General features: G+C 41.5%; 1 protein-coding gene across 1 annotated transcript; it reads left to right on the top strand.

Moving 5' to 3' along the window:
- Positions 1 to 2331: 2331 nt before the first annotated feature.
- On the top strand, positions 2332 to 25004 carry bmp7b (bone morphogenetic protein 7b). Its single transcript, XM_082519031.1, has 7 exons — positions 2332 to 3009; positions 18013 to 18205; positions 19565 to 19713; positions 22031 to 22234; positions 23321 to 23397; positions 23735 to 23845; positions 24046 to 25004. The coding sequence occupies exons 1-7, from the start codon at positions 2610 to 2612 to the stop codon at positions 24193 to 24195; spliced, it is 1284 nt and encodes a 427-aa protein (XP_082375157.1). The 5' UTR covers positions 2332 to 2609; the 3' UTR covers positions 24196 to 25004.
- Positions 25005 to 26366: the final 1362 nt, after the last annotated feature.

Here is a 26366-nt window from a genome sequence, read left to right as displayed (position 1 = left end):
GCACAAGTCTTCAAAGGACTACTGCCTGCTGCTCTCTGAGGCAACACATGAAATAAATATTAATCTGACCTCTGACCGCATGCTTTGAGCTCCTAAGCAGTGTTAACCGGGCAGACAGAAAGAGCATCAACTCTTGTCATAGCTAAAAAGAAGTAAAAAGAAAGAAGCACAATATTTTGAAGTGTTACCTGGATGTGAAAGCATTTCCAGGTATATTTCACTGCACCGCTGTGTGGTCTTCTTTGGAGCTTTGCATCATGCTCCAACCTGTTGGAGTGTAGTGGGGTGTTTATTTGCTCAGATCCCCTAAGATCATAATGGAAAGAGCGCATGTGTGTGCAGTCAAAATGCTCCAGGCCAAATGCTGGGTTTTAAAAGAAAAGACCTTTTGAGTTTACCATTATGAGCTCTAATAGAATAAGCCTTGTCATCATGGCTGCACAGCTGTTCAACTCAGCAGAGTTTTCTTCCTGAAAAGACTTACTCAGGTACACTGCATGTCTACGTTTTTCAGCAGCTAAGCAGAAATAATCTGTGTATGTTTTATTTTATTCATTTATTTTTAACATTTTCTTTTACAGGCCCAAACAGATTGTCTCACCATTTGTCCGGCTTGTGTATTTTAGCCAAAATATTCAATTTAGTGGGACACACTTGAGACAAGTTGTGGCTATTCTTTTGGAAGTTTGTATGTGTGTGTGCATTACTGACAGGATATTCAAACACTGTTTGTTCTACTTTTCTACTAGTCCCCCTTGTCAAAGGCCCCTTAGTGCAGCTTACCCTGCCTGGCCTCTGCCTGTGCCCACTGTTTACTGGGACTGTCACCAGACTCATGGAGGCCGAAACAAAGGGGGGTCTGTTCTTATTGTCCTGTCCAGGATTGTCAGCCCTTCTCTGGGCACAAACCGAACTGAGGGCTGGGGGTTGTTTGAAGAGCACTGGGGGCATCTGACCTCACCAGACTTACAGAAAGGGCATGAGAATGAGACAATGAGAAAGTCAAAAGAAAGTGAGAAAGAGAGGAAGATGTATAGCTATAACCCAGAACCTTTCAAGTCCTCTGTCGGAAACTGCTGTTATGTAAACACCTGCAGCCATTAGCTGATTCTATCTGAGGCACCGGATAGAAATGTTTATATGTTACATACTACTGAAAGGCGAGTTAAAAGCAAATAGAGTATTAGATATACAAAATGAGTAGTGGCAGGGTATGTAAGCTTTAATGCTTTAAGCAATGTTGAATTGTCATTGGAAAAAAGAGGAGTGGAACGCCTTTGAAGACAAGAACAACCACATTAAATGGGCAGGAAGGTGAGCTAAGACCCCAAGACATGCTCTACCTCCTTTCCTCCCTTTCCTCTGTTTGCAATCATAGCTTAAGCTGTCTGGCAGCCTCTCTTGCTGTGCCATTGAAGTCTAATTTTATTGTCATAAAAATCACCTGGCAGGCTGTAGCCTGAAGACCCTTTGAAACTCCTCTCTCTGTGCAGTGAGTACTCTCTAGATAAAGCAGTCATTCTCGGGCCATCTGAAGTCCCTCCGCCTGTGTCAGTGAGAGCAAAGCGCACATGAGGGTCAGGAGCGTTCTATTAAAGTGTGGTGTTTAAGAGGTGCTGGTGCCAGGGGGGCAGATGGAGGAATGAAGCAGCTGCCGAACATCTGCACCCCTCCTTTGCAGTCTGAGCCCTGTGCACTGCTGCTTTTGTCACAAACTTCCTGCTCTAGCTTTGGGGATGGAAAACTAGGATATCTTCAGAAATGCAGCGTGAAATGGCAGTTGTGAGGCTGCAGTACAGCCTCTTTGACATCAAAAGATAACAGGCTTTAGAGTCTCAGAGCCACATGACCCAAGGCATTCAGAGAGTGCACCTGCGGATCAGCCAATTAACTATTGTAATGGCAGGACTGCAACTACATGTTGCGACCTCTCCTACAGTACTGAAGTACTCACTTGCAAAGTCAAATAAGAACTCAATGATTTGAAATCAGCCTTCCATATGTACACTCACCATGAACGGTCTGTTGTGGTTGTCTTAACATCAGTCGTTAGTGAATTATCACGAGCCTACAGGTACTAGGAAATGTGGAAAGCATTGACGAAATGTGGTGTATAATAAACTGAAGCGTCATAATACAAACCCAGTCCTAATCCTTTTCTTATTTGCACATGTAGCCTCAAGGCGTTCTCCTACTGGCAACAAAGCCAGGCTAGCTCTGCTCAATAAGGCAACCATAACATTCTCGCTCTCTCTCCCCCTCCCTCTCTCTCTCTCCCTCTACTCCTCTTTGCAAATAGCGCCTCCTCAAAACTTGTTCTCGTCTCTCCTAGTGAAACCTGTCTGCCTGCAGCCTTCTCTCTGCAGTTGCAGGCTGCACTACAGCTGGTAGAGCTTGACCGCAGGTTGCGCATGAGGTCCACGCGTCCAGGAAAGCAGTCAATAAAAGGACTTTGAAGTGAAGTTGATGTTTCACTCGGCAGCACGTCCCTCAACATGAGGGACCGTAACTGATTTTGGATATTAAACACAGCTGCTAAAAGTTTACTAACCATTTTTTTTTAGAGTTTCAGTGATCCGAATTGGGCGCAATTACGCACTGCGAGCATTATGGCACAGATTTTGGATAAGCGTGCTCCCGTTTTGCTCTTGGTTTGGAGCTACTGCGTCCTGGCAAACACTGCCTTTACGAACTTTACGTTGGACAACGAGTTTCACTCCAGTTTCATCCACCGTCGGCTGAAGAGCCAGGAGCGCAGAGAGATGCAGCGGGAGATCCTGTCGATCTTGGGGCTGCCGCACCGGCCGCGACCCCACCTCCATGGAAAACACAATGCTGCCCCGATGTTCATGCTGGACTTATACAACGCCATGTCTACAGACGGAGACGAGGACAGATACTCCTATCCTTACAAACCCGTCTTCACCACACAGGGTCCACCGATAGCCAGCCTGCAAGACAACAACTTCTTAAACGATGCAGACATGGTCATGAGCTTTGTGAATTTAGGTAGGCACTTTATTTTCTTAAGTCTCCCATCACATTCAATTTTATATAAATCCCCTCCCAGAAAAACAAGACGGTGGAGAATAATAAACACGTCGAAATATTATCAATGTAATCGTTGCTATGCGCGTCACAATAATCCAGGTCTTTTATTTGATTATTAAAATGTAGTACTAGTATGACTGTCTTTATATATTAATTATCAAACACATAGCAAGGACTTTGAAAAAAAGCTTTTTTTAAGGACACATATCTTTGGCTTGACGATTATAAGTGTTGAGAATTTTCATATGTTAATTCGCGTCGGTGTTCTTTTTTTAACAAGGAGATTTAGCACTTTTATTATTGCACTCTGCTTACATCTTACACATTGTTTTTGGGACAAATCAGGCTTTTAGTCATATGATATGTAAGTGTCAAAGGTGGAAGAGCAGAATGACTGTGGTGGTATTTTATCTTCTTACAGCGCTTCACGTAAAGAAACAGCACAAGTATTTTTCTGATGGTACACCTGTGTCCACACAAAGGAGACCAGCACAATAACCACGTTTACATACTGCAGTTATCTAGCTAATACCAGGAGTGGCACATTCCAGTGTCCTTCTCTGTTAAACAGCTGTGCAACCAGCTAATGTTCAGGTGCTGTTCTGTGGATGATGGACCAGCAGCAGCTAACTTGTCAGCCATGTGTTATCTAAAGAATGAGTAAGTCAACAGCAGAATGAGTTCAAAGTGCACTGGGTCCTCCCTTAACTCTAATCTGGAGACATCCCTCACATCACAAATAATGCCAGCCAGTGATGTTAGTGTAGTCACAGTGTGGTTTAATTAGATTCAGTTGTTCACAAAGTGAATAACAATCGCACAGGACATACTTCACATCAATAAAACTGCTTTGTTGAAAGTTGTTTTCTGGCCCAATGTGCTTATCTAATCAAATATGTTTATTGACCTTTTATTGCTGCCAGCAACAGTCAGAGGTTGTAAAGTGTAAATAATCAAAACATTAGCATGTGTTATCAGATTTATGGATTGATAAAAGCATCATTATAATTCAATTTACTTAACAAATTATGTAGTCACAGCAACAGCTCCATTTAGGTTCCAGAAGAGTAGCTTTTACATATCAATCTGGTACCAGACAGACATAGAAATAAATCAAATCTGTAGCAGGCATACGGGTGGTTACGGTTTTTGTCAGCCAATAGATTTTGTTTCTTGACTTTCTGCAAGCAGTGAGACATTTACATTCAATCCTGGAAAGCTCATTGTTGGAGTGTCTTGGCAAGAGAGAGGGAGGTGACACTGGCTCCTCCACTGCACTGTGTAATTACTGTGGGAGCTGCTGCATTGTGACTATTTTTGACAGGCTGTGACACAGATGGATCTGACCACAGAGACTCAAGACACAAGTCAAGGGCCTCACAAAGTCAAGGGCCAAGACGGCACTAAGATGGCGAAAAAGGAGGGAGAAGGGAGCCTTTGGCAGAGTGATAAAGTTGGTCTGTCTATTTTGCAAACATCTTTTTAGCAAAAACCTTTTGCAAGATGGCTTACATCAACTAGGGAGAACTTTTTTTATTTCCTATGTTAACAACAACAAAGTCACACTGCCCTCTTGAAATCTTGTGGCTAATGTAATCACTAATGGCATCTGCTCAGGTTGAGTCTTCCTCACAGCACATATTTAGTGTTCCCTCAAATGACACTCATTTGGATATAAACAGCGCATTCGTGATTTAATCTGCCACGTGTTAAATCTATCAGTAGGGCCTATTGTTAGGCTGGTTCCGTACTCTCATGTGATACCATCAAATAGACATCCTGGTGGCTTTATTCAAAACAGCAGATAATATGCAATTTCGTTACCCTTTACACGAGAGGGAGGGAGGGAGGGAGGGAGAGGGAATTCACAGAGAAGAAAGTGATGGCTTTCAAATGGATTGACTATTTCCTCTCCAAATTCCTTCCTTTCCACATTTGCTCGTTGTGGTTTTTGTTTTCTTATTTAGGTTGTCTGAGAGCAAAATGAGTGTAGCTTTTATTTAAAAATTGTCCCTCAAAACTGCATGTCTCCATAGCTACTGAGCCAAGGTACATTAGTCAGACTTTGTACCCTAGGCACTGCTTCCTGAAAGGCCCGTTTTCATGCACTGTTTGCATTTAAATTTAAGGTCAAATATGTGAAAATGGATCTGATTTTAGAATTGCCATCAAAATCAAAGATCCCTGAGCCACTAGAATAGTCCATATTATGTAGAATGTAAAATAATTGTTCTAGCTCTCGCTCTTCCTTACTGATTGCCACTCAACAGAGCTGATACACTTTGTTGTCAGCTTGTTTGAGTATATGCAGAGACCAATGCAGCCAGCTAGGGTGGGTGTGGGCTTTGGGACAGACCTCAGGCCAGGGAAGTCCTCTCTCTGAGTCACTTCAGTTTAAAAGGCCAGCTGTGTAAATGACTTACAGCATGCATTCAGAATGCATACTGCTGCATGGAGCGCAGCTCACCCAGGTCCTGGGTGTGTGCCGCATATGTACATGTAGCACACCAGAAAATTAGCACACTCACACTGCTGTCATAGCTAAGTAACAATAATGAATTTTACCTGAAATGCCCATTTTCACATTCCCAACCACAGGAAAGGGCCATGACTTGGCTGTCTGCTATTTGCATCCTGGATGACTTAAAGAGAAGCAACATCGTCACCTGTGCTGTGTGTGTGCGCGTGTGTATGTGTGTGTGTGTGTGTGTGTGTGTGTGTGTGTGTGTGATGAGGGAGGTGAGGGCATAGTCTATTACTGCAAGATGTTTTCATGAGGTGTGTTAGTCACAGCGTTTTTCCTGTTCTCATGCAATCACGGATTAATGTATTCTTATGGGGCTGTGAGTCAATCACAGTGCTACACTAAGGCAATCATTTAGTGGAAGCTACATTTAGCAAATTCACAAGGTTATGATATGGTAGTGTCATGTTATTACTCCAAGTTAAGACCAATTTTATCCTTTGTTTTTCTAATTGCCAGCAATTCTTAAAGTTCTGGCATGTCTCACTGAAATAGGATTTTTTGTTTCACATTTAATAGGTTATGTACCGATACCCTTGAGCTCCACACTATTAACGGGCCATAATCCTTTAATGACTACTTGAAGCCACAGATGGCGCTGTTACCATTTTACAGTTGAAGTTGCGGTAAAAGTTCCTATAATCCTTTTTTGTTTCTGCCTGTAGGGCCTCCCTTTTTCTGATCACATTTTGTTTTCCTCTACCTTCTCTTGCTCTCTCATCCCGGTCCTGTGGATCTGAGACACTTCTGCGACACCTCAGGCTTCGGAGCGGCAGCGGACAGATCTGACGGCTCGCATTAGCCCAAGTGCCTGTTCGGCACCCTCACACCCCTCAGTCCTGCTTTGCGCGCTTCCGCTACTCTGCAGGGGGTATCTCACCCCGGCACCACTCTCCCTAGAGTTAACTACCACTATTTGCACCTCCTTTAGATCCCTATAGAGCTCATTAACTCTAATAACACACCTGGTACCTAAAACCAGATATGCGTAGTCAGTCAAAAGGGGCTGAACAAACAAGACTGGAACACTGCACTAAATTATACAAATTGATACCCTGTAATGATCTGTCTTTTTCTTTATTTTTCGGTTGCTCTCACTCTAACAGTGTTTTAAACACAGAACTGGGAACAAGTAAGTCATACTTTCCGTATGCTAAAAGGAGACTGGTGATGAAAAGTGGAGTGCAAGGGAAGTGTAGCTTGCTCAAGATGTTTATCCTATAAAGAGCAAAGAGAGTTTGATCTCTTGGGTACAGAGTGACTATCCACAGTAGAGCGATTACCACGTTAGGAAACATCCTGCCCACTGGCAGCTACTGATGACATCATGCCTGCGTGATGCATTTATACTGCTGTAGGGTCTGACAGCACTGACTCTCTGGGAAAGGGTCAGCAAAGTTTCATGCTATAACTTACTCACACTTAACGATCATTAACTTGCCACAGCAGGAGTGTGTGCACGGTCACGAACACATGCCTTTGAGCCTTTGCACAAGAAGAAACAGTAACCACAGGAAGAAGAGTCTTTACATTTAAGACTTGTGGTCAAACCAGACGTCTTTTGCTTGAAGGCCATGGAGAGGTTTGAGATTATACTAACAGCAGCTTTGCTGACCTCTTACTCTCACTGCAGCCATAAAACATGTTTGCCCTCTGCACCCATAAACCTTACTTCTGGGTTCTACCTCATGCTTCATTGAGGATCACAAATCTGAGATTTATACAGAATATGTGAGAACCTCGAAGAAACACTGACTGTAAAGACTTTCTTGGTATCTTGATGCATGCTCAATCATCCAGGTAAGACAATCCCAAAAAGCCGAAGCACTACAAAGTGATAAAGTCAGTCTCCAAAGAGGCCGAAGAAGTCACTTGGATGAGTGACGAAACAGTTCTCTCACTGAAAACGTTGCGACCCATTTCCGCCAGAATAAAGTTTTTGGGACTTTCTTGGTACAGTCATTCTCACTTGCTTCTGCTGGTATAGAGCCATGCAGATATTTTTGTTTTAAAGCAATAATTTGGCTGTTCAGTGAACACGCTTTATCACTTTGTAGTGGACTGTTGGGTAAAAAGATCAATAGCTCGCTGTGAAACATGAAGCAGCAGGGCAGCTGAGACTTGCACTAATTACACCCTGTTTGTTTAATTAATGAAAACAGTGAAGTGTAAAAGCAACATTTTGCCGAGGTTTATTTGCCAATCTATTTCTTCATTGCTCCAGTAGCTTACTGTATACTGTCATCCTCTATCTGACACAACTCCTCCTTAAAACCCTAAAGCTGTCATTTTTACATTTCTGTTTTTGTATGAATAAAACAGCTGGTGAACTTCAGAGATGCTTGTAGTTTTGATGTAGCCAGGCTAGATGCTGCCCCGTGCTTTAAATCTTTGTACAAAGCTAATTTAGCTCTGCCATGGATGTAATATTGATCTTTTTATCAAAATAAAGATGAGACAGCAAACAAATCCAGTTTTAAAAAAAAAGATTCCTTCAATTTGGCTTTGAAATACCCTATATTGAGATTTTTTTCTGTATGATGTATAATAGAGGTTAACTGAAATCTTTTTATGTTGCTCACTACATCAAATCACAGTTCATTTTTCAACTACTCATTAACTAAGGAGTGAATCTGAAGAACCTACTCGACAGTGACGGTTCTGAATATTGGAACGTGCAACTTGCATCAGCTCCCTTGTCAAAGGCAATCAGACATTATTGAAAGGTGACTGTGACTATAAAGCAGCCACATCCTAAATCTACAGCAGTCTTTGTTTTGATATAATGTGCTGGAAGACAGGGATAAACTGTAGGGATTAACTATAGGATAAAACAACTCAGAGATGTGGAATTGCAGCCATTCAGTTTCCCCCACTCACCCACTCTTCCCCTCATCCCCCTGTTTTTATGTTCTCTAATTTTGTGACCACAGGAGCCACACCCTCCTCATCCAGCCAAGCCACCCCTTATTATAGACCTCAGGAAAATTCACATACAATACTCATGTTGGCAGAAGGAGAAACTTCTTAAAATTGTCTCCTGCATCACAGTGCAGTGTCTTACGCACGTGCGATGGCCACATTGACACCCTGTTTTTATCAGCTTGTTGTTCATTTGGTGGAATCACAGCCCATTCCTTCTTGAAATAAATAAAATAGCTGTGAGGAAACTCAAGGGAAACTCAGCTGCTTGCCTGAAGAAATAGAAACCTGTGACAGCCAGTTCATGTTCCATGCTTCACAGGCACAATATTTCAGCACTTATCATAAAACCACTTGCGTACATTTGTTGCTTGGCTTTTACAAGCTTTGATTTGGCTGTCGGAGCCTGGTGAGGAATCTGGTCAGTATTATGGGCTTCCGCTAACGCAATCTTCTGCTAGGAGAACTAACACACATTACACAATGCAGCTGGTGACTGGGCAGGGTAGGTGGCTCTAAAATAGTGTTTGAGTTCGCACTCCCGTCACGGCTCCAACATGAAAATTCACAAGCACAAGATGTTCACACAAGGAAAGACAATAAGGAATGAAATGTGTGGCATCTATTTGCGATCCGCCTTTATCCTCATGTTTCTTCTTTCATTTCATTCCTTCTCTCTCTTTCTCTCCCCTCTGCCCTGTCAGTGCCTCAGTGCCATGCAAAGAGCGGTGCATTTGTTTTTGCATCAACAGAGCTATTGGTCCCAGGATCTTTGACTTTGCTCTCGCCCCATCTGCCCTCTCAGCTTCACTGTTTGGTACCTGCTGTCATGGAAGTGCAGGGGAGTGCAGATGCTGCTGCGCACTGATAAGGCAAGGCCAAAGTAACGCAGACGATAGAAAAGTAGGAAAATGTGTGGAAATATTTTTTATTCAGTGGATCAGGTTTTTGCATTTCAATATGCATATTGGGGTTTTAGCCAAAAAGCAAATTATTTCAGTTACTGCAGAATTAGAGCCACATATGGACAAAAGAAATATGCAAGGAAGGAGAGTAAAATTATTAGAAACACTAAAATGAGTGCAGCATTCCTGGCAATGAAGGAGGTCCGTCTATCATTGAGGCAGAGCTAGAACGCCCGCTGCTTAGTACATCTGGGCTTTTTGACCACTCGCCACATCGTCCCACCCGCAGATTGTTTCATCATCTCTCTCAGCGAGTGCCTTAGCCTGGCCAAATGCACAGAGGTTCTGTTATGTACATCCAGATATCATTTCGGACTCCTGGGTTCAACAGGTGAATTTCTTAGATAAGACATTGGGAAAAAAACATAATCTTCCTTGATCTTGTCAGCTGTGTACTCTGTGAAGCTGTTGGAAGCTTATGAGAAAAGAGATTAATTGTCTCCATTTGTGGTATTTATTTACACACTAGACCTTGGTGCAGTACATCAAATTGTGGAGTACATTAAGAGAAATTACCTGAGAGGAAGGCCGGGCTATCTGTACTAGCTATTACATTCCTTTGCTTCTGCTCACTCCCTGTCCAGCAGAAGGCAATAAAACGTGCACTCAATAACACTAATTAGCTCCAGAAACATTCTTTCTGAGCAGGAAAGTGAGCATACGTTGCTCTCCACACTTGTACACATGAAAGTAGATAAATATGCATGTGCTTTTTCATTCACTGGGAGTGTACACAGAAGCGATTACATAAATCTAGAGGAGGAAGAAAGATGTGTTACAGTCACAGTGTCAAGGACAGGCTGCATGCAAAGAGGAAAGACTGGCCTTCAACGCATACTTTGTAGGCCAGACTTTATTCTGGCCCACATGTGAGAAGCCTCCTCAAACACAGCTGGGGAAGAAGCTGTAATAAAGAAAGACAGCGACAAACAAATTCAGCAACTCAAGAATAGATGAAAGGTGGAAATCTCTCTGCTTCTCTCTGCTGTGTTTAATAGAAAAGCATGGAGAAATTAAGGGAAGAGGAAGGGAATGCTATGTTTTGCATTCAGAGAAAGTGTGTGGATGTGTGTGAAAGAGAGATGGGGAGTAGAAAAACATACAAAAGAACTTGAGAAAGTGTTGAAATGTTTTATGTCTGGGAGCACAGGAGGCCTAAACCTCTGGAGATGAGGGGCAGAGTATGAGTTTGGAGACTAAATACCACGCAGCACCTCTGGGACCATAAAACAACAAGTTAATTAATACTAGGAGGCCAGTGGTGATAATCAATACTGTTGATTCAGGAGAATAGGCAGGGAAATTTGGTATCATATGGCCCTGTGTGTAGGACATACTAAAAACTGGGCCAGACGTGATGGTGGAGGTTTAGTTCAGGGGACTTGTTGGACGCCGAAAAGATAAAGTTTCTCTGCACAGCTGCTTTGGCCTGCAGACAGCGGGAAACATCTGTATTAGCCTCAGCACCACGGGCAGCCCACTGTGAAGAGGAATGCAAGGAGCAATAGAGAGAAGGGCGGGGAGGGAATGAATGTGACATATGAGTGTGTATTTAAAAAAGAAATATTGGAGTTCTTCACTTGCTATTACCTGACTTGGCTACTAGCTATAAAACTAGAGCTGCGTGCCTCTGGTGTGACTATAGCGTGACACAACTGCTTCTGAGCGCACAAGTGTGTGACACAGTGTTGTCTGCAAGCCAGAGCCTCTTATATGTCTAAACTAATTCACCAGTTAGTCATTCCTTCCCTTCTCTGGTCTCCATTATCTTGCTCTTAACACACAATATGTGGAGAAGGAACTGTGGCAGCTCCTATGGGAACAGACAGAGGGGCATGAATGGTGCAGGGCCCGGTGGTCCCATATCAAGTCATCGAGGCAACACAGAGGAATATGTACATGGAAGTGCAGGTCTGTGTGGTACTTCTCCATCTCCACAATGAGAGAAAAATTTGTTCGTTTAGTTCTTTTCACATCTGTTTAGTGAGATGTATCACATCTGGTGCTGATTAGCAGCACTAGAGCACTTAAAAATTAATATCATTTTTCATTGGCTTGGTATTTATTCACTTTGTAGATGTTTTTGCTACAGCCTCCCTTGTGACTTAGAATAAGAGCTGATTACCATTACTGCTGCTGCTTACATGTCCCGTGATCTATCAGGTTTAGTTCCCACAAAAGCAAGAGAAGAACCCAGCTAATCATATATAAGCATAAAGAATAGGACACAAGTACAGAGAAGGAAGGACAACATACACTCTAGACCTGTGTATTACTGTTCATCTCCATAATATGATAATAACAAGAGAGGTCTGAGAGTACATATTTGCACCCAGGCTGAAAATTCCCTCCACATCATGCATGAGATCAGTCCCCGGATCCAGAGATGTATCTGGATCCAGATTAGTTTATAATACTTTCTTGAGAACAAAAACAAGACAGTATTTCCCACATTTTCTTCAGTTTCATATGTACTATTTGTTGAAATATGATGCAACATGTCCTGTTTTGCAAAGAACAAAACAAACAAACAAAAAAGGATCTGAATGAAATTCAATCATTGCTAAATCTTTGGCAAAAAAATTCCAGGCAAATTTATTTATTATATTTGAGTAATCCTACTAACAATCAGACAAGGCTAAACTCTTTATTTGTGTTGAAAAGTAACTTTTGTGTATTAATCTTTGACTTATTAATGGACATATGTGGGTTACCCATTTTTAATGGTCAATAAATACTCCTAGTAAGCCAGTTAATATTACTTCCTAATTCAGTTGCATGAGTGCCAGGTTGACATCAGTGCTGAGCTCTCACTATTCAGACTTAAAGCAAGCCAAAGATTTACTCTTGTCCTGCCTCTTGCACAAGACTTTTCCCCCCTGCTTAGAGTTCTTAGTCAGCGTCCTCTTTGGTCTTCTTCAAGCTGTCACAAAGCTCATATTTGGTGGTTTGTGACATAGTGCCTTTGAGCAGTAAGCAGCATGCTTCTTGTGGAAAAATTGTGTCCAATCAGGCAAAGTTACGTAATGCATTTGAGGCCAGAGTGGAAATGAAAAGGGGAGTCACTCTCTTTGACATGTGTTAATGTGGCAGTTACTCATTTTGAAATTGTTATTTTATGGTTAAAAAAGTTATTGAAGTGTAAATCAACAGTGGTCGTGTCTGTTTTTGCTGTTATTAAATATGTAGGTTTTAAATGTGAGTGGGCTTTTTTAAATCCCTTTTTTCTAATGGATAAAAGTCCTTGAGCCCTATGATTTCACAGAGCAGTAATTTACTCAAATGTTAGTCTAACACAAGTAAATTAGTGAGTAAGTGCACTTTCTGGGGACTATTTCAGTTTGATTTATTTATGCAACCAGAAAGGTGTATGTGACATTAAAGCCGTGGCTTTATACAAAGTGCTGAAATAACATATTGTCCTTTTCTTGTGAGCTGGTGGTGGTGGTGGTGGTAGGGGGGCATGTAAATCTATCTCAAAAAGTGTTATAGGAGTCTATGTCTATACACACAATATCTGTTTTAACACAAAGACATGTTGGATTTTTTTTGGTTTTTTTTGATAATTCAAAAAATGTGTTCAGAATGATCCTTTTTTACATTTGATTCTTCTCTCGAGAAAGAATTGCGGTTTTGGCTTAGCACGGGCTAAGATGCTAATACAGTGTTCATGAAAAACCTTCTGGCTGCCAGGTGCATGGTAAACTGAGAGGATGGAGGACTCACTGTCCCTCTGATATCTGTGATGTGTGCTGCTGTGCACGTGTGTGGCCTGCTCTTGTTTCTTGTTAAATGATATGGGATAACCATGCATCATCAGCGTTTTTAGAAAAAGCAATCAGACGTCTTAAGACCAAATGATAAAAGCAGCTCGCTGTGTAAGAGTAAGTGCTTGTGTGTGTGTGTTTGCCTCTTTGCATTTGTGTGTTGCTGCGTCTCTAATTATGGATTACAAAAACCCATAATGATTGTGTTACCGTGCTGTGACGCACAAGACTGTTCACTTCACAGGCAATACTTTGTGATAGTTGTGCGTGTGCAATGGACTATTTTTCTGTTTGTGTGTGTGTGTGTGTCCGTGTTAAGGACTCCGACTGATTTGGACGTTGAAAACTCTGAATGAAGGGTTCACATGGCATCAGAGGGTGTGTTCGCCATGTTTGTGGTGTGTGTTTTTGCGACACAGGTGGGGTGAAGGCTACTCACTTCCTCCCAGAGGAAGTCATAAATGCACTCACTTGGCTTTAACTGTGCCTTGTCCCCTCATCTGACGACTGCTTCCTTTGGAGAGAATTAAAAGAGAGAAAACGGAAGAATTATAGCAGAGGCCTTAGCTGCACTCTGTATGCTGCGTTATATTTTTTTACACAAATTACACAAATACCAGCACTGAAGAGTGGACATTTGATGTGAGAGGAAAATATTTAGTGTGGGAGTTTTACAGCAGCAGCATCCAACTGCTCTCATAAGCAAAGATAAAGAGCTTTTACAGTAAAGGGGCGGGGTGGCTGCTCAGGGGGGGCTCAAGAACAGGTCTGGCTTTCTCCCCAGAGGGACTGCACCTGCACTGGGCTACAGAAGGAGGGAGAGTTCCCTGGGACAGTAGAAGAATAGGCAGGCTCTAAAATTGTGTGAGAAGGTTCCAGGGTAAATTAGTAACAAGAAGTAATTGTTTCCTGGAATAATAACATTAAAGTGGTAGTCCTTACTTGTTGCATTCCTCATAATATTGCGGGCATGTCCTGTTGTGTGGGGATGTGTCCTAGAAGGTCCTGGAAGATGATACATGATAGTGATGTAGGAATATGAAAGAGAATATATATTTCTTTTTCACACTTCTTTAGAGTTACATAGGAGTCTTTGAACCTCAAATGATCAGAAATGTTAAATTCTTTTACAGCATATGCCTGCAACAAAGGCCCCAAACAGACAGACTTTGCTTTAAGTGGTCAGAGGCCAAAAGTGAGCCATCACTGTGCTGTTATCCAGTGTGCAGTAGAGTCTGAGCTTGAGGTGACCTGCAGGTGGAGAGGTATAAGCAAGCTTGTATGCATGCATGTATTGTCAAAACACAGTATAATGTTGTAATGTTTGACTTCAGGGTGGGAGCTCAATGAAGGCTCTGATGAGAAGAGATAATAAACAAGTGGCACTGCCTAGATCCACTGGTGTTGAATTGATAAAAGCATGTGGTGAAATCCACAAAACCTTGAATTTAAAAAGCTGTACAGCTTTTGAAACCAGTTCAGTGTGTGCCCATAGATGGAGAACAATGGGAGCCTAAAGCTGTGCCTCACTGAAGAGTAATTAGATCCTTTCTTATACCGAATCATCTCACAGTGCTGCCATTGTACGTTGTCCTTCAGCAACAGGGTTTAATAAAGATAGAAATGAAAGGGGATGTAGGAAAGAGATCCTTGTACTTGTATTATCTATATCGACAGTGTTGGGAAGGTTATTTTTAAAATGTGTTCCACTACAGATTACAGAATACATGCCCCCAAATGTATTTTATAACGTATTCCGTTACGTTACTCAATGAGAGTAACGTATTCTGAATACTTTGGATTACTTAATATATTGTCATGCTTTTTACAGCTACATGAATGTACTATTGCTGTGTGATTTATTGAGGGTTACTCGCCATACCAATACCAACTGGATGTTTAAATCTTAATATAAAATGAGTAACAGTAGGGTGGACATTAGGTAAGGCTGCACTTTTTTGCAGCGATCTCGTATAGAAAACTATTCCGCGTGTATATAAAACAGGTCCGTGGCTCCGAACCGAGGTAAACGGACCTCTGACCAATACGTCGGGTTCCGTGTTGGGCTCGTAGCCAAAAACTAGCTTTACTTTGTTGTGTGGGTTAACTTTGCTAGCAAGAGACAGAGAGAGGTGTTGAAAGGCTGCAGTGGTTATTATTATTATATTTACATGCTTCTAGAGAGAGCATAGCCTAACATATGAAACAGGAAAAGACCGCCGTGTAATCCCTTTATTTCAACAACGTAACTGTATTCTGAATATCACCTTTTTAAACGGTAACTGTAACGGAATACAGTTACTCATATTTTGTATTTTAAATACGTAACGTCGGTACATGTACTCCGTTATGCCCCAACACTATCTATCTATCTATCTATCTATCTATCTATCTATCTATCTATCTATCTATCTATCTATCTATCTATCTATCTATCTATCTATCTATCTATCTATCTATCTATCTACTTGTGTATGTTACTTGTGACTTGTATAAGATTTTGGGCACCTTTCTGCTTTGTTGGCTGGAATAGCTGCCTAAAATTCTTGTGAGAAACTTACAGTTTTTCTCAGTCGCTTTGGTGCGTTTCTCAGAACACCATTAACATTTGCACAGCAGTTAGTGCATTTCCCAAAACAATTAGTGCAAACTGCAAAACCTAGTGGATAGCCTGCAAAAGCACGTCACATGCACAGAATTGATTATCCATACCTCAAAAGCAAGTATCCATGTCAATGAAACTGTCAGTGCCATCAAAATGAAAAGTCTTGACACCATCTTTATGAACAAGATAGTCAAATGGCATTGTCATGTTTCCACTATGACAGTTTATAATTTCAGTGTTTCCCATTGCAAAAACAATTGGTGACACCTGAAAATGCTGACAACAGCACTATGGCCTACCTGTACAGCCATCTGAAATGTGCAGTAAAGTCACTGTAGATGTTATGGGAGTCTTGGGAGTAACTAAGACACTGAATATGTACGTTTCACATTTCCATTGTGTAGAAGTGTTTGTAATCCTACAGAATTGTGCAAAAGAAAAATATGCTACAGTCACTTGTTCACTGTAGAATACATGTAAACATAAAATCACCCATTTGGTAGAGCCTCCTCATGAGTGACAGCTGTAATTCACCTGAGATCAATTGTTCAATTTCGGAGACATTTCCAAGAACAATGATACAGAAAGGTATAGGATTTGCTTGACAGATGGCCAATATTTGGCATGTGATAACTAGTTCAACAATTTTGTGTGTGATGACTTAAGCAATGGATGTATGACTATTAGTTTTATTGGGAATGACTATTCAGCATCCATAGGTATGATTACTTTTGACTGACATGACATAAGCAAATGGAAATGTCAGAAAGCAGCAGGGAAATGTATGGAAGCAACTGATTCATGTCCAAAATCATTTGCAGTTTGTTCAGAGAGAGGAGAAATTGCTACTATGATGTGCACAAATGACTGAGTGTTGTGGAGGTTGAACTAATAGTTATGAGAATTTCAATTCTGATCTGAGAAACGCACCAAAGCGACTGAGAAAAACTGTAATCCTAACCCTATATTTGAACTTTTGTTAACTATAGGTGACTGACCAAGGGGATACCTGTGTTCTACAAATCAATTTCTCCAAATGTAATGAAGTAATGTACTTAAAGGGGGTCTGTTGAAGCCTATAACAACACATATGAGCTGTTGGAAATTTATCTAACACATAAGTCATCAGAAGAAAGTGTCATTTCACCCACAATCCCACTTTATATCTCGACAGATGAGGACAAATCCTATAACTATGGCGATCCACTGACATTTCCTGTCACCCTCCTCTTTCATTTAAATTAAACACAAGCAAAAAAAAAGCTTTTTTAAAAAAAAAAGTTTCAATATCACTTGAGCCTGACTCAATAATGTATATTTATTATTTTCTTTGATTTCTTTTTGTACATTTGAGTGCATATTTTATATTTGTGTGTATATGCATACATACTTATATGGGTGGGGAACCTGTCTATCAGCTAATAAAGACAAAAGTGGCGGGTGCCTCAGGAGATGATGAGATAAGAAAGGCACTGACCCCTGGGATTTCCTGCTGGGACATGAGATGAGCAAGGTCAGGGAGGTACAGGAGGGGTTGGAAAGCTGGGATGTGAGGATGAGAGAGAACAAGGGGTGGGGAAGGGGTACACCGAACATCAAGCTCCAACTCATGAGAACCAGATGAAGGGCAGACTGGATGACTCTCTGGGGCTATGAAGGGAAGAGAGGGGGAAGAAAGAGGCTCATAAAGCTGTCAGAGTCCGCCTGCATCTCTCTATCACGGCTCAGTGTGTGCCAGATGCATTGCTTTTAGTGCTAGTTCTCATGAATGTTTCAATCATAAGCCAACATGTGTATTGAATAGCTATAGATGTGTTTAATTTGGGGCTGACCCCGAGTCTGACAAGCTATGTCATCTCCTCGCTAATAACTGAGGATGATGGATGGTTTAGGAAAAATGAATTGTAGAAAGTCTGAGCGTAAAAGACATTTGTTGTCTTCCTACTTTGCAAGCATATGTTTTGTTTCCCTGGAAGATGCAACTCAATACCACACGAAAAGCTTTTAAGTTTCATAAAAAAAGTCACATTAGCTCTTTGTGTCTGCCTGTAAAAATTTTGTATCACTGCTAAAGGGGAGAATGCAACATAACTCATGTGAATGGGAAACATTCTTTGAATACATACAGCCTCTTTAAAGATACATTTTTCATATTTTTTTTATGTTTATGTTTTGCAGTGGAGCACGATAAAGAATTCCTACCGGTGCGGCGGCATCATCGAGAGTTCAAATTCGATCTATCACGAATCCCTGAGGGTGAGGCAGTCACTGCTGCCGAATTCCGTATATATAAAGACTTCATCCATGAACGGTATGATAATGAGACCTTCCGTATCAGCATCTACCAGGTGTTGGAGGAACACTCAGACAGGTGAGCATTGGTTTGTGGCTATGTGTTTCAAAAGATTAGTTGGATGCTGAAAAGACAGTTTCAGGGGCTGGACCACACCTCACTTACTAACCTGCCGGTTGTACATTTATAAGCGTCTTCTCCCTACATGCTAGTATATTCTTGTTTCCTTGCCTCACCTTTTCTTTTCTTTTTATTAGTTCTCACCTCCTAGTCCATACAAGGGTTACCTACCCAGGCTTTACTGCTATTCTCTGTCATTGTCTCATCATAACTGGGGTGGGGTCCTTGCCAGTGGAAAAAAAACGACATGGCATCATGATATGTTAATATTTAGTTCAAATCGCTCATCTTCCCAAGAACAGACTTTTAGTCTGACGTTATTTATCAGTAAGAAATGCTTCCTTTTGTTGTAATGTATGTTTCCTGTAGCAAACACTTTGACTGATCTGGAAAAAAAATACAAATAGCAAGAACTATCGCCCTGTCTTATACAAATGTCCCAGTAAGTAACAGCTTAACAGAGGGGTAGGCCCAGAACCTGAAAACAAATTCAATAAATTCAAGGAAGTCTAGTCATCAATCATTTTATGTCATAGATCTATGCTTTTTCTATTGAGACATGGAAAAACTACCTAAAATTTATAAATGAATTAAAGTTTTAACAACTTATCTTGAAGGCTTTGATACACCTACCAGTAGTTATACATGTAACCCTGGAATGGCCCATATCCAGCTATCTTCAGCCCCTCCTAAAGGTTTCTATTATCCAAAGGGAACAACACCGTCATTTATCCCTTTGCCAAAGACAGGCCCAGGTACATGAATGAACCAGAGCTCTGTGACACATTATCTTCCCAGTCAGAAAATAGGTCGGGATACATGAATGGCCACATGAAGAACAAGGGATTTAGTCTCCAATGGTGAAAGGGCAGAAAGGGTCAGAGTTTACTGCTGAACAATAGGACCGACTTGGATATGCACTGTTTCTCTTTTCACACATTCTTGTCCTCTCTCACAGCTGTACTTTTTGCTCCCTTTCTCTCTTTGGCTTTTTGGCTCTCCCACAAAATTCCAGCCAGTGATGGACCGTGTGTAGTGTATGAAAGGACCCGTCGTTTATAAAGCCATTATTGTCAATTAAGAAAATGAAGTGTTCCCCTGGGCCTCACCAGCTGGAGCCCTCCCCGCCTCCCTTGCCTTACTGTCTGTCTTGCTTCATCTCTCTCTTTGGTTGACTCTGTCACACTCCCTCTCTCCCCTCAACAGCTCTGCTTTGGTCACTTAGCTGCACACGCTGCCACCTTGTCTCTACCTTTAAAAAAAAAAAATAGTGCAAGTCAATATCTAATTTTAAGTGAGTTTTCTTGTCCCTTTCAGGGAGTCAGACCTATTTCTGCTGGACTCGAGAGTGATCTGGGCAGCGGAGGAGGGCTGGTTGGTGTTTGATGTAACAGCCACCAGTAACCACTGGGTCCTGAACCCTGGCAGAAATCTGGGTCTACAGCTGGCTCTGGACAGCACAAATGGTCAGGGCAATGAATGTCACAGAAATACACAGAGTGTGATCAAAATGTTTAGTGACTTGGCCCATAAAGAGCAAAAACCTGTCCAGCTTTAAATTTGGCAGCTTTTTCCTTGTGCGCTTGCACTGCTTCCAGTGCTCCTGCTACATTTGGCTCATTCCCCGGAAGTCCTGTTCTGTTCACTGCGAAACTCAAAATTGCGCAAAGAGCTAATATTGAACTTTTGTGTCATACTGACCCAGTCATTACTGGTAAGGAGACTTCAGTGCCTGGCTATGACTGAGAAACTACACAGCGGTCGAAGGGTTTTTTCAAGACGTTCACAGGATGTCATGAATGAGTTTTCCTGAGTCAGAATCTCAACTCAGAGTTTTACTGTAAAGTCCTGAGGTGACTGAGGAAGAACAAAAAACTGCCAATAGTAAGAACTGTGGCATGAATCATTATCAGTCACCATAAAATGGAGTGAAAAAGCTGAGTTCAGAAAGAATAGTGTATCTGTTTTAATTTTCTAGAAAGAAAACGAGTTCAAGGGTCACTGATTTAACACAAAGAAAGAGATTCAGTTCAGTGGAAGCCATCAGTCCTGATACGTGCTTGTTCTGACACGTATCAGGACCACTTTAAGTGGTCCATGGATGTGCCCATAAAAAAACAAATGGGCAGGAAAAAATATTTTGATTGTAACTATATTTACTGTCTGATGGGTATGTGCCAGGTAACTGAGCTAGTGTACTTGTGTAATGTGATTTCCACAGAAATTAATAGCTGTCACTCACAAATTGCTACAGAAAAGGACATGAACAAAGGTACAGAGGCTAGCCAATAAAAAAAATATAAAAAATACTAGACTCTGTATATGCAAACTGTAAGATTTGCAAGGGTAAGATGGGTAAGTTTTCATTTATTTGGTCATTAACGCAAATGTCTACTTAGCCAACCACATGGCAGCAACTCAGTGCATTTAGGCATGCATCAGAATTTCCATGGGTCAATGGAAATTCAAATCAAGTATCAGAAGGGAGAAGTAAGGTGATTTAAGTAAGACTTTGAAAATGGCACGTCATTTGTGCCAGACACGCTGGTGTGAGTGTTTCAGAAACCTTTGAGCTACTGGAATTTTCCGCACAACCACCTCTACAGTTTACAGAGAATGAGAAAATACCTTTTTTTATGTCAGATGTCAGAGGTAACAGTAAATAACAGCTCAATACAACCAAAGTATGCAGAAGAACAGCTCTGAACACATAAACACATCAAAATTTGAAGCAGATGAACTACTACAGCAGAAGAGGGTGCACCTTAAAATGTCTTCAGAATACAGGTTTCTAATGCAAAAGAGTTTCAGCTATATTTAAGGGTAAACGTTACAAAATAACAAGCTTGCGTGAATAAACAGCATGAATCACAGTACTGTGCAGATGATTAAGGTAAGATGTTGAACACAAATGAAGGTCGGCATTGTATTGCAACAGACAAAGGCCTCCATCATCGCTGTAAAGGTTACAGTCAGATGATTTCTTCCTTGTGCGTGGAAAGATAAATCAAACCCTGCTTCTCATCATTCATCACCACTATCATCCGCCATACCCTCAGCATCATTAGCAGACATGCGGAAAATACAGTGTGCTAACCAAAGGATAACATCTCAGCAGGAGTTTGTCATCGAGAGCCTTAAATGTTTGTCAGCGAAAAACTTTATCAACAAACAGTCAGCAGGGAGTGTTTGAGAATATCATCCATCAAAGGATGGCAGGATGTTACATGTTAGGCGAGGAAAACAGACACTATGTAGCCTTCGAGGCGTGCAGTGGGTGTGCTGGTGAGGCCATATCTATGAGTGTGTGTTTGTGTGTTGGATCAGGTATGAAGGGGTTATGGATGAGCGTGTACAGACAGGTTCCTGCGACTTCTCGTCGCCAGCAGCGGCCAGAAGCCTTGATTTACCACTGAACAGTGATCAGACACACATTCTTCCATGCGGGAACCAGATAGACACTACTGCAGTGCTTGTACACCCGCAAGCACAAACACACCCACGCAAACACAAGAAGGGAGGCTTTGATGTTCAGCGCTGCGTTTGTTCTTGCTATTTCAGAGGTGGAGAAGGGAGAGGAATTCAGAGAAGAAAGTCACATGTGTAAAACCAAATGCAGCGAAAGTGGTTTCAGTAAGAGCAGTTTATATGCAAAATAAAAACTTAAAAACAGCCACACTAAGCAGGGACATATTTATTTAAATTCAGGAGCTCAGCTTTTCTCATTTGCACACTGATCTGTCTGAACACCTGTTCCACTGTCCTCTCTGTCACCCCCTACAGGAGAGAGTATCAGTCCTCGTACGGCAGGCCTGGTTGGTCGCAGTGGGCCTCAGAATAAACAGCCCTTCATGGTGGCCTTCTTCAAAGCCACTGAGGTGCACCTGCGAAGCATCCGCTCAGCTACAGGAGGGGGCAAACAGCGTAACCCCAACCGCTCGAAAGGGGCAAAAAGCCAAGAGGCGCTTAGAGTGGCCAATGTTGCAGGTAAACACAAAATGTGTTTGTGTTTTATAAACATTCAGCTATGATTTACTCTGGCGTGTTGGGATAACCCCCGGATCCATTTGTCTTTTGTATCCTTAGTGAAGAATTCATGGAATGGGAAATAAATAACTGGTACTCTACAGTTTCATAATAAAAGGGCCAACTCATGCAGCATGCTTATTGAGGCGCTAACACACACACAAGCACGTGCATGTACCGAAATGCAAAAGTACATCCCTTTAATGGATGTGATTCCTGCGATGAATATTCAAGGCCTTTGTTTTGAAGGTGTGAGAGGGCTGTGTTTATGTGAAGCACTGAAACATTAGACTGTAATGCCTGAGCTTCAAATATGCCTCTGCTGTCTTTGTTTATTTACACAAGCATTACAGAGTACTTGGGGCCAAGTTCCCTGCATGGAGGTAAGGCAGCACGGGCTTTTATGGAAGAACACATCTGCAGCTTGCTGTGGGGCAACCCGGGCCACGACACATGGGCTAAATGGGCCTGTTTAGAACTCTGAATAGCAGTGGTCTTTAACTAGATGATGAGAACCAGTCGCTCATCATCATTTCCAATGTGAACCGCTTTCAGGAACTAATGCACCGCAGAGCCCCAGAGGTCACCAGGAGAAGCGAGAGATAGCATTTGATCGAAAACAGACTATTCTTTTCAACACATGGACCGAGTAAAAAGGAAAAAAAAAAACACATGTTGAAATAAGCGGGAGAAAGGGGAGAGAGAATAAATAAAGTCAAGAGTTGTGAAAATGTGGCTCGGCTACTCTGCGTGCACATCTGCTTCATCCAGTAGAAACTCAAAGCCCGACACAGTGACCTCTGTGCAGCATAGCCCATTCATTTAAGTCAATTAACCAAACTGCTGCTCTAGATGGAGGTGGTTTCTTTTAGTCGTTGTACAAGTGTTGATGTTTTGCATGAGAACATGGTGGCATGTTTAGGTCTGCTCTTTATCATTGCTGCCTAATTGGGGTCTGACGACAGCAAATAGTTACTCGTCTAGCTGAGAAGGATAAAAGCACTTGTGCTGAAGTATAAACTCTCTATTTTTCTTCCTGTTCTATAGAAAACAGCAGTACTGATCAGAAGCAGGCATGCAAGAAGCATGAGCTCTACGTCAGTTTCAGAGACTTGGGGTGGCAGGTACGGAAACCATTCCTCTTTCTTCGGTCGCCAGAATTGCTTGGCCCAACAGAAACCTAAACCAGACACTGCTGTTTGCTGCTCCTATCCCAGAATCTTGATCAGTGACACAATAAAAGCCCAGAAATACCTTTGTTAGATGAAGTTACTGCTTTATTTGTGTTCTCCCAACACATAGTACAAGATATGGCATAATTAGGCCATATGAAGACAATACTGAAGGGTAACAGAAAACACATTAAACTCCTGTATGCCTTTTATAGAAACAAAGGGTGAAAATATCCAACATATCGAAACAGTATAGCCAAACAAACCTGAATTTCTCCTCCACTCTCAGGACTGGATCATTGCTCCAGAAGGATATGCAGCATACTATTGCGAGGGAGAGTGTGCCTTCCCGTTGAACTCCTACATGAACGCCACAAACCATGCCATTGTGCAAACACTTGTGAGTAACCATAGAACGAGGGGAAAAAATGCAGCAGTCATGTTAAGAGTCTAATCATCTCATCAAATGTCAAGACAATGTAGCCACTGTTGGAACAACTGTGTTTAATTATCCAAAAAGGGCATCATTTTCAGCAGTATCCACGCAAATACCTTTTTTTTCTTCTTCTTCACAACTTCTTTTCCTCCTCCTCTTCCCAGGTTCATTTCATTAACCCAGAGACAGTTCCTAAACCCTGCTGTGCCCCCACGCAGCTCAATGCCATCTCTGTGCTCTACTTCGACGACAGCTCGAACGTCATTCTCAAGAAATACCGCAACATGGTGGTCAGAGCTTGTGGCTGCCACTAGACCATCACCATCCTCGCATGGACACATGCGTACGCACACACTCTTGGGAAAAAAAGGGCTTCCCCCTTGCTGTAATTTAAACATGTTGAGAGTTGGTTACAAAATATACTATGTGCTTTTTTTTTTTTTTTGAAGACTCTCTGTCATTCTCAGATGAACAGATAAACACACACACTCATGTTTGTGCTTTCTACTGTGTATACGATACATTTAAAACAGTGATTGTAATGTATATTCATTCACACCCAACAATCTTTTGTTTATTTCAGTAATTATTCTAATTATTGTAGTTTATACTTTTACTGAGCGAGGGAGGATGAATCTATATTTTTCTTCTATGTACAATACCATGTAAATATTTTGTTTTTTCAAAAACAAAGCAAGTGTATTTATTTTCTGTCACTTGGATTTGTGTTTTTTTTTCTTCCTTTATGTAAAGCTGCCTACTTCCTTTGTCAGTATGAGTGCACACAAACTCTGAAGAAATGAAAAGAAAACTACTTTTGGCATTAGCATTGAGTTCAAATACGGCACACGGCGCTCTGCCTCAGAAGCATGACACATTTATTTTGTAACAACAATCAGCTGAGCTGTCAGAGAGATGGGGGGAGGAAGAGAGTGGGATCTTTGTATGAAGCATCTTGTTCTGTGTGCTCGACATTTTCAGGTTTATATTTTTCTGCTGTAATACAATCTGTCATATTTAAAAGGTCTATTTATTGAGAGCCGGCTAAGTAACCATGTGCTCCAATGTCTCGACTATGTTTCACTGCTGAACTGGTACAACAATAAAGAGGAGAAAAGCAACAAAGCCACTTTGAGATTTATTGTTTAATCTGGACGGAGAGCAGAACTGTGTCCAAGTCTGAGGAGGACACACGCTGGTATTGAACTGTCTTACACGTTCCTGCACAAATATTTGCTCGGATTGTAGCCTCACCCTTCACCTGCTGACCTGAGATCTGTAAGAAGTTTTTTCCACATTCAAAAGCAAACTAAGAATTTCTCAGGCTTAGTTACTACGTGTGTGTGGGTTTGCATGCCTGTGTCTGTGGTTTACGTATATGAGGTGGATGTGGGTTGTTTTCTGTCGGCGAGTGTGCGTCGATGCTCCCACATGCATTCAAGTACAAAGCACACTGGGTTTACGTGTAAATATTTTGCAGTGGTTGCTGACAGAGGATTTGGGGAAAATGCAGAACGCTTGTGCGCATCGGTGTCAAGCACGCTGCACCGACTTTTACATTTAAACGATGCGATCCGTGACACGAGCTTTTGTTTTCAGATTTCAGATTCAGATTCAGATTCATTAGGACAGCTGTTCATTTAACTACACAGCAGTTTCTGTTTCCAAAGCATTGGAGCTCTTACAGTATATTGAGAACTTTTACTGAAAGGGCTGATGAAAACAAATAAAGAGTTACGTTATGTGCAATTCCCTGCACACCTGAATGAGTGGAGGAAAATTGTTAAAAACAGCTGAGTGGAACTTCTGCACACTTGGTTAAGTGCTGGGTACTTTAAAGAAGTGTAAGGTGATTGTTATAACCCCAGTAGTAATCTGGCTGGATAACTGTATTATGGGATGGTTGAGGTAGCTTTTGTGTGTTCACATAACTACCTGCTGAAGGCTGGACAGTCTGGAAATTTCAGCTTATAATTCCGATATTTCATCTGTGAGAAATATTCTGTAAAATTGTGAATTTGTGTTGACAAGTAAAAATTCTAAAATTCATAAAGTATGTATAACTACAAATACTAACTTGCTGTGCTGGATTGGCTTCCTCTTGGTGCAATTATCATCAAGGGTCAGTTCCTGCAGAGATGGTCAGAATGAGACAGACTTCTGGCTGTTTTCCTGTCAGACACATACCAGTAAGGAGAGTGTTAGGAGCCATATTATCAGCACAAGTTTGATTAAGATTTACTACATGTTTTTAAAAGCTGCATGCCCTCATATATTGCCAATTGATATCATGTTAATGTCTCCATTTGTCTTGGTGTTACCCCTTTGATGTGGAAATCTGAACAAACACTTAGGTACATCTTGCTAGTTCTGGGTTGGACCCGATTTGACTTTCAGAGTAAGGTCCTGGAAACATTCCGCAGAGATTTTAGTCCATACTGGCATGAAAGCATCTCATATTTGATGCAGATTTAATGTGAATCTC

The sequence above is a fragment of the Aulonocara stuartgranti genome (assembly GCF_965226115.1).
Source record: "Aulonocara stuartgranti genome assembly, chromosome: 20".
NCBI classification, from domain to species: domain Eukaryota; kingdom Metazoa; phylum Chordata; class Actinopteri; order Cichliformes; family Cichlidae; genus Aulonocara; species Aulonocara stuartgranti.
The sequence above is the reverse complement of the archived record's forward strand: the minus strand, read 5'-3'. Positions and strand labels throughout refer to the sequence as shown.

Excerpts from the sequence above, each read along its gene's own strand:
- bmp7b (XM_082519031.1), top strand. The coding sequence starts at position 2,610 with ATGGCACAGATTTTGGATAAGCGTGCTCCCGTTTTGCTCTTGGTTTGG. Across the intron at positions 3,010-18,012 it reads CATGAGCTTTGTGAATTTAG|TGGAGCACGATAAAGAATTC; the intron begins GTAGGCACTTTA and ends TATGTTTTGCAG. Across the intron at positions 19,714-22,030 it reads GGCTCTGGACAGCACAAATG|GAGAGAGTATCAGTCCTCGT; the intron begins GTCAGGGCAATG and ends CACCCCCTACAG.